Source organism: Garra rufa, chromosome 5, assembly GCF_049309525.1.
Source record: "Garra rufa chromosome 5, GarRuf1.0, whole genome shotgun sequence".
Lineage (NCBI taxonomy): Eukaryota > Metazoa > Chordata > Actinopteri > Cypriniformes > Cyprinidae > Garra > Garra rufa.
In genome coordinates this window covers 43,905,837-43,918,756 of record NC_133365.1, presented here as the reverse complement: position 1 = coordinate 43,918,756, position 12,920 = coordinate 43,905,837, and the positions used below count along the sequence as shown (strand labels likewise).

The following is a 12,920-nucleotide window of genomic DNA, read 5'->3' as shown; positions in this document are numbered from 1 at the left end:
AAAGTACTCATCCCGATTTAACATCTTAATGTAATATTCATATAGTGTTTCTTCAACTTATTAAAATACCTTTACCGTCTCTATCTGTTTCTGCTTCTCTATCATATTTATAGTGTGTGATTTGCAAAATTCCTATCATAGCCTACACCGTTATGGTTGCGCTTTTGTCCAAAGTGACATAAATACAAAACAATATAGCTAATACTTAAATTTAACAGGGAACAGATTGAGATGTTGGTCAGATTATAGCTAATAAGGAGAATAGCAAAAATGAACAACGTCAATTCAGTCAATATAATGAAATAAACAATGAAAATGAAGGAAACAGCAATAAATAATGTCAATTCAAGCAAAATATAATAACAGCATGGTAAGACTAGATTAAGGAGAATATCAGCAATGAACAACAATGTCAAATTAATAAATAGCCAAATGAAAATAGAATAAAACTATACAAACCATAATGCATCAGAAGTGCTTAATGAACTAAGTCCATGTTGTAAGTCTTTAGTTTAGACCCTATTAAAAGACCCAATACTATCACAGGAACGGAGATATTACTGTTAAGCTCACTATCAGTATTAAAATATGCCAAACCATGTGTCATGTATCACAGCTACATTTATGACCTTTGCAGCAAAAAAAAAAAAAAAAAAAAAAAAAAAAAACAAACACGTGAAAATCAGTTCGGTATTCCGTGAGGTATAATTAATTAAATGCGTTGACAGCTCATTACACCTGCCAAACAGATTACACTGAGTGGAGCGGGTGACCGGTCCAAGATGGCGGCCCCACGTCTCGTCAGCGCCAGTAGGGAGTATCGGTCGATGGGGCGTCTTCTCTCTATATACAGGGTTCGTACGGGTGCTTGAATTCCTTGAAAATGCTTGAATTTTAATGTAGTGTTTTCAAGGTTTGAAAAATGCTTGGATTTTGGATGAAGTGCTTGAAAGTGCTTGAATATGCAGTTGCATCGGTTTAATATTAATTCGCTTTCATAATAAATAGTTATTTTTTGTTATGCTTATAATATGTAAAAGAAAGAAAAGAAAAAAAAAACAGCTCCGCTCGAGTGTGCACGTGTTGCTGTAGTCTATGAGTGTGATCCGCCGGTCTTTCTTGCTGCGCGCCCTCTGATGGAACAGAGCGGTAGATAAAACATGCCAGTTATCAGGAGGTTGTGGCATCAGTCCTCGATGGCTTGAAAACAACTAATAAGAATTATGTTTAAAACGAGAATTTGGGGATCGCAAAATTGCCAGCCCGATGTCCCGGGGCTATTGTGTTTTCCAGTCGGGCTACCAAAATGTTTCACCGGACTATCTTAAAGTAGAGGGCTCGTGCTGGTCATTACAAACTCATCAATTTAGCCTTATCAAAGTTAAGGCCATACAAAGTTTTAAATGTATTAAATAGTATAAAAAAAGGCTTAAGTTTAAGAGTAAGGGGCGGATATACGAGAATCGCGATAGGGCTGGATAAAACTTAAAAAGGCAATGATGTCATATTGAATAAATATGCATGCTGCAGGTTTCAAAGTCATAACGCGGCACGGATGTCTTTATATGAATGTATCTGAAGGGAACCGACTGTCCTCAGAAACGTGTCGTTGGTATTTTCATTTCATGTCTGATAAAACTGCGTCAATGCTGATTTGTGTACAGCCATTACCAGGAAACCGTAGAATTTCAGCACTCCTAAAGCGCCCCCTCGTGACAAAGAATGCATTTGCGAATATTCAGCTGTTTAGTAAGATTATTACCAATTTTGGCCCATGTTTTTATGCAGCAAACACATAAGAGTTGTAAATGTAAAAGTTATGTGCTTTCTAAAAATCTAAACAATTAAGACAGTAATATTTATGTTTTAAATAAATTATACTTGATATATCAATTTTAAAGGTATAAAGGCTGAAATGCCATTGTTTTAGATGTTTTGTTTTTGTGAAAATCTGAATTATAAATCATGTCATTTTATGGCTTAACGTTACTGTACATTGTTCAACCCCACTACGGCGTTCATTTTACTTGTGCAGCTCTTAAAATGGGTCATAAATTGCCTTAAATTGATATTTAAAAATTCTGCAGATACACTGTAAATAGTGAAAAAAATACCTTGATATTTGTTAATAGGAAATCAGATAGGAGTCTAAATGTCAATCAAAAATATTTTCAATGTTTAAAAAATTGTCTTTTTTCATTTGGGCCAGTTAAATTTTATTATTAATTTTATAGTGTATTTTTGACTACCTTTTAGTACTTTAAGGCTGGAATGTGAAATGTATTTGTGAAAATCCTTCAAGTTTTAGAAAGTTTTCAAGTTTTAGAATTTTAGTTTATCATATTTTTTTACAGTCATTTTATAGCAGTCATTAATGTGTTACCATAGACATTGCCCTACTCCACTCATACAGTATTACTTTTATTTGTGCAGGTCTTAAAAAGCCTTTAAATTTTATTTTTAAAATACTACAGATACTCAGTAAATTATATTAATTATATATTTTAAATTATATAATTTGTATACTGAATGTTGACTATTTATATGGGGCAATGTTATATGCAATCTAGACAGTTGTTTTTTTTAATTAGCACAATAACATCTGATTTAAAATTTAGAACTCATATGTAATTTACCACGGTGCTGGAAAATCTTGAAAATGCACCTTGAAAGTGCTTAAAAAGTGCTTGAATTTTACTTTGGAAAAGGTGTAAGAACCCTGTATATATGTCTATGGTATTTATACAGTAAAAAGTATTTACAGGATCATTTTATTTAGAAGAGATACTGCTTATTTTCTACGTTTAATATTTATTATTATTTTATAAATAATTTATTTTGTTTCCAAAAGTGCAAGTTATTTATTTTCACTAATTTAAGAAAAATGTGACTTTTCATTTTAAGCAATGTGTGCTTTAATTTCAGTTGTTCAACACTGATGTTCAATAAATAATCATAGATAGTAGATATAGTGTGTGCACCCTTTATTCAAAAATCTCTCACTTGTAATATGTGCGCATATTTACTGTACAAAACTTGTCAGTGAACTATGAGGGCAAAAAAATAAATATTATTAAAATATAATTAAATATAATTTTATTAATGAATAAAATAATCGTTCATTAATCGTAATCGGGTTAAAATGTTCAATTAATCGAGATTTTGATTTTAGGCCAAATCGCCCAGCCCTAATTTAAATTATTTAATAACTAATTTATTGAAGAATAATACTGACAACTTGTAAACTGTTATTTTGTATGCTGACTTTGCTGAGGGCTTTTATTTTCATAAATGATGTGAGTGTTTTTGTCGCTGTCTTCACACGTGTTGTCGTGACTCTGCTTTTGGAAGTTTATTTTGTATGAAAACCATATATTTCTGGAGTCCAAATACATTCTCTCACACATGGTTTAGAAAGAAAAGCATATTTGTCATGACAAGGCACCAGTGATGGTTTATTATTTCGCTTGACGTTGTGAGAAAGGAGGAAACAGTGGCACTTCCTCACTAAGAGTGACTCATTGTGCGTCATACAGCCGAAGAGCAGCCGTTACTCTCCATTGACTCCAGTCTTTTCGAGTCATGTCGTTTCGGAGAGCGATCAGTCTTGCGTGCGGGTTCGCCGGTGGATCCGCGGTGCTTGTGTGCGCGGCGGTCGCGGCAGATAAGCAAGGGTACTTTGGAGAACGATGCCGGTTGAAAGAGACTCTGGCTGCCGTGCACGCAGCGCAACCTGCGACATGGCCCACTGTGAACGGATGGGATAATAACTGGGACAAGTAAGCAATATAAACGTATTTCTGATTAACTTGCCATTCTATTTACATAGCAATACCTCGAGGAATACCATGGTACATGTTTAGAAAACCATTGGGGCTGCCATGGCACCATGTACAATAACCGTAATGTAGCCTGAGTTCTAATACCTTGATGAGTGCTGATAATTAATGGATCACCCAGTTTAAGGTTTGACCCTAAAACCCTGGATTCAATCCCACTAAGCCACACCACATTAGTCAGTGATTAAAATTATGGCAGGGATCTTTTTTTTGGCTCAGAAAGGTTTAGTATTGGACCTGGTTAAGCAATGTTGTCATCAGTTACTGAATTGAGTTCAGTCAGTGGGACTTCTTTGTGAATAGCCAGTTTGAACACTTTTTGATACTTTCAGGCGTGATCCCTCCTCTCTGGTGAACGGGAAGAGAAAGGAGAGTGCTGGTGACAGTGGAAGTCCAGATGCAGAGAACAACAAACCCAAAGCCACACGCTACATTTGCCTCATCAGACACTCTCAATACAACCTCAAGGGGGAAGGAGATAAAGAGAGGATCCTGACACCTTTAGGTACTGATCCATCAGCATACAGTTGAAGTCAAAAGTTTACTTACACCTTAGTTATTTTACCAAAATAAAAGGGATCATACAAAATGCATGTTGTTTTTTATTTAGTACTGACCTGAATAAGGTATTTCACATAAAAGACATTTACATATGTGACCCTGGAGCACAAAACCAGTCATAAGGTTAAATTTTTACAAAACTGAGATATATACATCATATGAAAGCTCAATAAATAAGCTTTCTATTGATGTATAGTTTGTTAGGATAGGACAATATTTGGCCGAGATACATCTATTTGAAAATCTGGAATCTGAGGGTGCAAAAAAATCAAAATACTGAGAAAATCATCTTTAAAGTTGTCCAAATTAAGTTCTTAACAATGCATATTACTAATCAAAAATTACATTTTGATAGGTTTACAGTAGGAATTTTACAAAAAATCTTAATGTAACATGATCTTTACTTAATTACCTAATGATTTTTGACATAAAAGAAAAATCAATAATTTTGACCCATACAATGTATTTTTGGCTATTGCTTCAAATATACCCCAGCGACTTAAGACTGGTTTTGTGGTCCAGGGTCACGTATAGTCCACATGAGACAATAATAGTTGAATTTATAAAAAGCGACCCTGTTCAAAAGTTTACATACACTTGATTTTTAGTACTGAGTTACAACCTAAATGATCCACAGCTGTGTTTTTTTTTTTTTTTGTTTAGTGATAGTTGTTCTTCATGAGTCCTTTGTTTGTCCTGAACAGTTAAACTGCCTGCTGTTCTTCAGAAAAAATGTCATGTCCCATATAATAAGGGTAAATTTAACTTGTTTTGTCTTCTGGGGAACATGGGGAACAAGTATCTTTATTTGCTTCTGAAGGGCAGTACTAAATGGAAAAAATATGATATTTAGGCAAAATAAGGAAAATGTACACCTCTTCATTCTGTTTAAAAGTTTACACCCCTGGCTCTTAATGCATTGATTTTCATTCTGGAGCAGCAGTGAGCATTTGAACCTTTTGTAATAGACAGTTGCATATGAGTTGAAAGGGTTTGAATACACAAATGCTGAAAAAACACTATTCAGTATTCACTATTAACTATTCAGGACAAACAATGGACTTCTAAACAACTATTACTAAACAAACAAAAAAAAAACAGCTGTGGATCATTCAGGTAACAACACAGTATTAAGAATCAAGTGTATGTAAACTTTTGAACGAATGTAAATGTCTTTTATGTGAAATATCTTATTTAGGTCAGTACTAAGTAAAAAATAACATGCATTTTTTATGAACCCTCGTATTTTGGTAAAATAATGAACATTTTGCTGATTCTGCGAGGTGTATGTAAACTTTTGACTTCAAATGCTGGTTTCTGTCTTCGCTGTAGGACGTGAACAAGCTGAGTATACAGGACAGAGATTAGCAGCGCTTGGACTGAAGTACAACGTTCTCATCCACTCCTCCATGACCAGAGCTACAGAGACAGCCAACATCATCAGCAAGTACCTGCCAGGTACAGACTTTTTCTAGAAAGAGTTGATCTAAGGATAAGTTGACGTCCAGAATAAAAATTTCCTGATCATTTTCTCACCCTCATGTAATCCAAAATGTTCATGTCTTTCTGTCTTCAGTCGCAAAGATATTAAGCTTTTTTTAAGGAAAACATTCCAGGATTTTCCTCCATATAGTAGACTATCCAACGCGTTAAAGTTCCAAACTGCAATTTCAGTGCAGCTTCAAAGGAATAAGGGTCTTATCTAGCAAAATGATCAGCCATTTTCTTAAAACAATAAACATGTATATACTTTTTAACCACAAATGCTTGTCTTACACTAGCTCAACTTCACATACGTTGGAAAAGTAACGCGTAACATAGGCGGCAATACCGACGGTGTACAAAGCGAACTTGCAAGAAAGTCAGACGCCCTAAAAGAATAATGTTAGACAATTTTGAAGTTTGAGGAGAAAATAAGATGGAGTTTTTCCTACCCTACCTTTTTGACCCCAAGTACACAGACAAAGAACAAACCACATAATCCATGAAGTCGTAGACGTGCATCGCAGAGCTAGTGCCAAACAAGCATTTGTGGTTAAAAAGTATATAAATGTAAATTTTTTAAAGAAAACAGCAGATTGTTTCAATAGAGAAGACCCCTATTCCTCGGCTGGGATCGTGTAGAGCCCTTTGAAGCTGCATTGAAACTGCAATTTGAACCTTCAACCCATTGATCCTCATTGAAGTCCACTATATAGAGAAAAATCCTGTAATGTTTTCTTTAAAAACCTTAATTTCTTTGCAACCAAAGATAGAATGACATAAACATTTTGGATGACATGGGGGTGAGTAAAATCGTAATTTAAAAAATTAAAAAAATCTCAATAGTAGTGTAAAAAACACTTTCAAACCTTCATTTTATTGCATGGGCCCTTTAAATGCAAATGAGCTCTGCTCGCCCCGCCCCTCTCTACTGTGGAATTATGAGATGTAATGTTTACTTTAGCCGCATTTAGCTGCGTTTATCGGCTAAACTTGCCAACAAGCACATTATTAAGAAAGGCCATTTGCAAAGATACGTAAAAAACCCTTATGCTCACTTCTGCTGTGGGTGAAGCTGCATCACGAATGATTCACACAAACATAGACGCATATGTAGATTAGGATCGGTGCTTTCCTTTTAACAAGATGTACAGTTAGTTTTGCATCCGGTGACCTCTTTAAACGTACTGGTTTACAGTGTTGGGCAAGTTACTTTCAAATGGTAATACATTATATATTACTAGTTACTGTCTTTAAAAGTAATTAGTTACATTACAATATTACTGTCTCTGAATTGTAATGAGTTACACTACTTCTAGTTACTTTTGAGTTACTTTCACGAAAATATCCACAGAAGTATGGGCAGACATTGTAAATGCCTAAAGTTGTTTGCTGCTCATTATAGATACAGTGGAGGGTAATTTGGTAGAATTAAATAATAAAATCATTAATAACATCGGTAAATAAAGCGAAATGTTATAATGTACAAACAATAAACACCTAGCATTTGAGCTATTTAAAACATTTTTTAACAGGAAAAGTATGAAGAATATAAGTTGCTAAACAAGCCAAAACTAATTAAGCTACTTTAAAGCGAAACTGAAAGCAAACGGTAATGTCCTCACGCAGCCTCTAAGTCGGCACGAAACCAATTGAATGTGACTATATTCGCGATGTATTAGAATGACAAACTAGTATGTAAACCAGGCTTTGCAATTAACATGCTTAAAAATATTCTCATCACAGGAGCAAATAATGTGTTTCCCAATGGCTCAGGCTGAATGGCACAGATTGTATTACGCAGTACGCACTATTTAAATGAACAAGTTGATCTACATTATATTTGGTTGTTTGCATTTAATCATCAAAATGATCAACAGGCTGCAATGTTTGCAATTCTGTATGTGTGTGTGTGACACGCCGGCGCGATCGCAAAACCGAAAACAACAACAACAAAATCATTTTTGGTCATACGGATCATTCGAAACTGCAATGTGTTTACTTTTATTTTCTGTCATCTTGGTTTCCTTTCCATTAACTTTCGTAGAGCACGCCACTCATAAATTATCCAAATAACTCCGCAGCATATGTGACTCATTTGTTTTTCTTTCGTTTGGTTAATCTGTTAATTAGGCTATTTAAGTCAAATATATTCCGTGTATTTATTCGTTTTATATATAGACGATGATAAAACACCTTTTGTTGTTGTTGTTGTTGTTTGTCTGTGCTCGTCCGCAGCTTTCTTTCTCTTCTCCGACCCCGCAGCACTCTCCTTTAGTTTAGTGTTAGTGGCACCAGTCCTGGTGTTTCCATGAGTTACTCGTGCTATTTGAGAGTTTGCTGTTGGAAGATTGCACCTATGCATTCTTGTCCTTTTCTCTGATGAACTGATAAGTGCCTCCATCTCACAAATGTAGCGTTCGCCTCCGTCATCTTAACCATCAAATTTCAGCAGCAGTTGATAAACTATTTTACACACAGATTTGTTTTGAAATGAAATAAGCAGAAATAAAAAAAAAAAATGGATCCTTTATTCGTTTTTTCATTTGTTCAGAAAACGAAAAAACGAGATTTCGGCTCGATTTTTCGTTTTTTTTTAGTTCATGGGTAGAAAACGAATTTTGAAGTCGTTTATCCGTTTTCTACCCGTGAACCAAAAAACGAAAAATCGAGCCGAAATCTCGTTTTTTCGTTTTCTGGACAAATGAAAAAAAAACGAATAAAGGAGCCGTTTTCTTATTTCTGCTTATTTCATTTTAAATTGAAAATCAAACGAATAAAACGTGCACGGACCGTTTCTCTGGTGCAGTTTTGCGGTGTTGGTAAATTGACCACATAATTTTGAGTTAAAATATGTCATTGTAACTTGCGTTACTCAGAATGTAACGAGTACAATATTACCCAAATTTTATTAGTAATGCGGTATATTACTGCATTACAGCAAAAAGTAATATACTACTGTAATATTATTACTTTTGTAATGCGTTACTCCCAACACTCCTGGTTTATCATGTCATTGCACACCCCAAAAACTGACTATGCAAATTTAATCTTTTAGTTTAGTTTGAACCTACATTGTATACTAATTATTATGAAGTGATATTTCATGTTGTAAATGTTGCCATTGCAGAGATTCAGAATGCCTATTTTCTTGTGTGTGCTGTAGGTGTGGAGCTAGTAAGCTGTGATCTACTGCGAGAGGGTGCGCCCATAGAGCCCGTCCCACCTGTCACTCACTGGAAACCTGAGGCAGTGGTCAGTGCAAGTCTCACTTAGCCAATCTGAAAGCACTGTCTGTTAGTCCCCACATTTAGCGCCACTTTTGATCATCTTTGTGTGTTGAGTTTCTGTTGATGACGCAAGTCATAACAGAACAAACTGTTACTGTTGCTGTTAGCGTACAAAACCCACCATGAAACCATCCCAAATCTCTTCAACAAACATCAAATGCTCTCATTTCAAATGAATTTTTTTTTTGTTTGCTGGAGAATGTTGAGTTTGGTTTTGTCGTGGGTGCGCTGTGGAGTCCTTCCTCTCCTTACGTGGGTGGTTGTGAAACTCTTGTGCTGGTTTCAGCAGTACCACGAGGACGGCGCACGGATCGAGGCAGCGTTCCGCCGCTACATCCACCGAGCTGACCCCAAGCAGAAGGAGGACAGCTACGAGATTATCGTCTGTCATGCTAATGTCATCCGCTATTTTGTGTGCAGGTTTGTGTTCACTTGCTACTCAGTGCAGTCTTTTATCTTCCTTTTTGTGCTCTTTGAAGCAGTCCGTCCGTGAAAAACAAATGTAATCGTAAGTATGCTCTGATCACTTCAAAATCTGTGTGTGGTTGCAAAAGTTTCATAGAAGCCCATTTCCACCACATAAGAAAAAATAATGCTTTGGTAATTCAGAATTATGACTATGATTCATAAGTCATAAGAGTAAATTGAAATTATGAGATACCAACAAGTCATAACTATGAGATAAAGACCTTTGTCTTATAATTATGAGTTTTATTTCAATTTAATTTTCTTATTGAATATATGGAATTCATGAAAACTGTTTGCAACCTTTTATCCGTGGTGCTTGCTGAGCCAAACATCACTATTGCTGTTGCTCATACCCCTCATGCAAGAGTTATAGTGTGTGCACACCAAAAACAAAGCGAATATTTGAATTGCATTACTTGATCTAGATTACTCAGGGTTTCACGTCACTCGCGTGAATAAAATACGCTTTCTGATTCAACTGGACATGTCTGCTTGGTTTGCACGACAATGTGGCATGCAAATTTTCCACTCGAGTTAGAAGACTTGCGTAGAAAACGTTGCCTAATTCTCGTCATTTGTTTCGCCTGATGCGAATTTGCGTCTGTGCATTGACCTAATGTACTTGTGCAAATAAATAGATCCGCTTACTGTATGCACACACAATTAAGCTTTAGAGAATAGACACATAAATAAATATATATATTTTTTTAATTAATTTAGTTTATTATTATATTGTGTGGCTCTGACTCAAAAATTGATTGTTGATTTTAACATTTACTAATGCATTAATAAAATCACAAGTTGTGTTTGTTAACATTAGTTAATGCACTGTGAACTAACATGAACTAACAATGAATGACTGACTGTATTTTTATGAACTAACATTAACAAATATTAATAGTGTAATAAATGTATTGTTCGTTCATGTTAGTACATTAACTAATGTTAACAAATGACACCTTATTGTAAAGTCGTACCATTAATTGTGTTATATTATTCATTTTTAGTCTTTTTAGTTAATAAATACTTAATATAATTGATTAATTTTGTGTTGTGGTTATGACCATTTTTTTTATTCTGGATTGTAAAATACACTACCAGATTATTAATGTTTTGTTGCTCACCAAGCCTGCATTTATTTGTTTTCTATTTTAATATATTTTAAAATGCGATTTATTCCTGTGATCAAAGCTAAATTGCCAGCACCATTACTCCAGTCTTCAGTGTCACATGATCCTTTAGAAATCAGTCTTATATGCTGATTTGCTGTTCAAGAAACATTTTAGTATTATTATTATTATTATTATCAATTATTATTATTATTATTAAAGCAGTTGAGTACTTTTTTCTGGATTTTTTGATGAATAGAGATCCAAAGATCAGCATTTATCTGAAATAAAAAGCTTTTGTAACATTATATGCAATACCATTCAAAAGCTTGGAGTCAGTAAAAAAATATTTGAAAGAAATTATAGAAATTAATACTTGTATTTTGCAAGGATGCTTTAAATTGATCAAAAGTGATGATAAAGACATGTATAATGTTACGAAATATTTCTATTTCAGATTCTTCTGAACTTTTGATTCATCATAGAAACCTGAAAAAATCTACTCTGTTGTTTTCAACAATAATAATAATGTTTTTTTGAGCAGCAAATCAGAATATTAGAATGATTTCTGAAGGATCATGTGACTGGAGTAATGATGCTAAAAATTCAGCTTTGTAATCACATTAATAAATTACATTTTATAATATATTCAAATAGAAATTTGTTATTTTAAATAGTAAAAATATTTCCAAATTGTACTGTTTTTGCTGTACTTTGAATCAAATAAATGCAGGTTTAGCAGAAGAGACTTCTTTAAAAAAACATTACCAATCTTACTGTTCAAAAACTTTTGACTGGTAGTGTATATTGAATATTTTAGACATGAGCAAACTTGACTTTTCAGACACATTCCAAGGTATTTGTTACACTCTTTCAAAGAAAGTGTGTCGGAAGTATGAAATAATTGAAATGTTTGTTCCAGGGCTCTGCAGTTTCCTCCAGAGGGCTGGCTGAGGATGGGCCTGAACAACGGGAGCATCACCTGGCTGACGATTCGGCCCAATGGCCGAGTGGCTCTGAGATCGCTGGGAGACTCAGGCTTCATGCCTCCAGATAAACTCAGCCGGACCTGACGTTCTCAAGCTAGACCAGCATGCCTCATTACAGCCTAGAACCGAAGGAACATTGAGATGGACAGATGTTAGAGTTGCAAAGGGTCGAAACATTTCCTTAAATGTTCATCCAAACATTTTCTGAAATGCAGTGAAATCCCCAAATACATAATGTGATTTCATACTCACCAACTCCTCTAGCTTGTTTAATAATAGTCATACATAGCTGCAATTTAGAAGAAGATTGCTGTGAGAAATTCATTTGCAACTCTACCATCTGTTGCGATCAGTTACTCCACAAGTGTCTTGTGTAATAATTTTGTATTTTTTAAATCAAGTTAAAAATGATTCATATTTCTTCAATTAGACACTCCTGTGCCATGCTTTGTCTGATCTATGATGGTAATGGAAAGGTGGAATTAACCAGCAAGCATACTTTTTTATGTTTATGACGAGGTGTCTTTTTCCAGGAGCTTTATGCAAACTCTGGAGGCCTTGTTGAGGCAGTTGGTGTGTGTTTGCACTGTTAACGTGGAATTGTTCATGACTGTTTTAGAGGCAAGATGTGAGTTTACTAAAATGTGAGAATCTTGCCATTGACAGGTTGAAGATGACTCTGTATTAATGTTTGTATGTCGTTTATGGCAGTAAAAAATACATTTGAGTTTAGTAGTGTCATTCATTGTTTCAGATAATTGTTAATATATATATACAGAAAGAGAGAGACAGAGAAATATATAGATCGATACACGGTGCCTTTTCACGTTGTAGCCTTATGTTAAACTGTTTTAAATAACTTTTTTCCACATTAATCTACACTCCATAGAACACCATAATAATAAAGCAAAAGACAACTTTGCAAAACACTTAAATTAAAAAACTGAAATAAGTACATTGCATAAGTATTCATACCCTTAACGCATACTCACCCTTACAGCCTCAAGTCTTTTGGGTATGATGCAGCAAGCTTTGCACATCTGCATTTGGCAATTATCTGCCATTCTTCACCTCACCTCTTCACTCAAGCTCTGTCAGCTTGGATGGGGCAGACACACATTTTCAGCTTTCTCCAGATTGACTGAGGTTCTGAAGGCTCTTAACTGTGTTTTTATTAAGGCT

At 34.8% G+C, this 12,920-nt stretch overlaps 1 protein-coding gene across 2 annotated transcripts; it reads left to right on the top strand.

Moving 5' to 3' along the window:
- Window positions 1-3,328: 3,328 nt before the first annotated feature.
- pgam5 (PGAM family member 5, serine/threonine protein phosphatase, mitochondrial) lies at window positions 3,329-12,465 on the top strand. Of its 2 annotated transcripts, none has more exons than XM_073840376.1 (6): window positions 3,329-3,779; window positions 4,172-4,344; window positions 5,733-5,858; window positions 9,049-9,137; window positions 9,462-9,592; window positions 11,672-12,465. In XM_073840376.1, exons 1-6 carry the CDS (start codon window positions 3,583-3,585, stop codon window positions 11,820-11,822), a joined length of 867 nt encoding a protein of 288 aa, XP_073696477.1. In that variant the 5' UTR covers window positions 3,329-3,582; the 3' UTR covers window positions 11,823-12,465. The 2 variants fall into 2 exon arrangements, with proteins under 2 accessions (XP_073696477.1, XP_073696476.1); XM_073840375.1 differs by having other exon boundaries at window positions 9,459-9,592.
- Window positions 12,466-12,920: the final 455 nt, after the last annotated feature.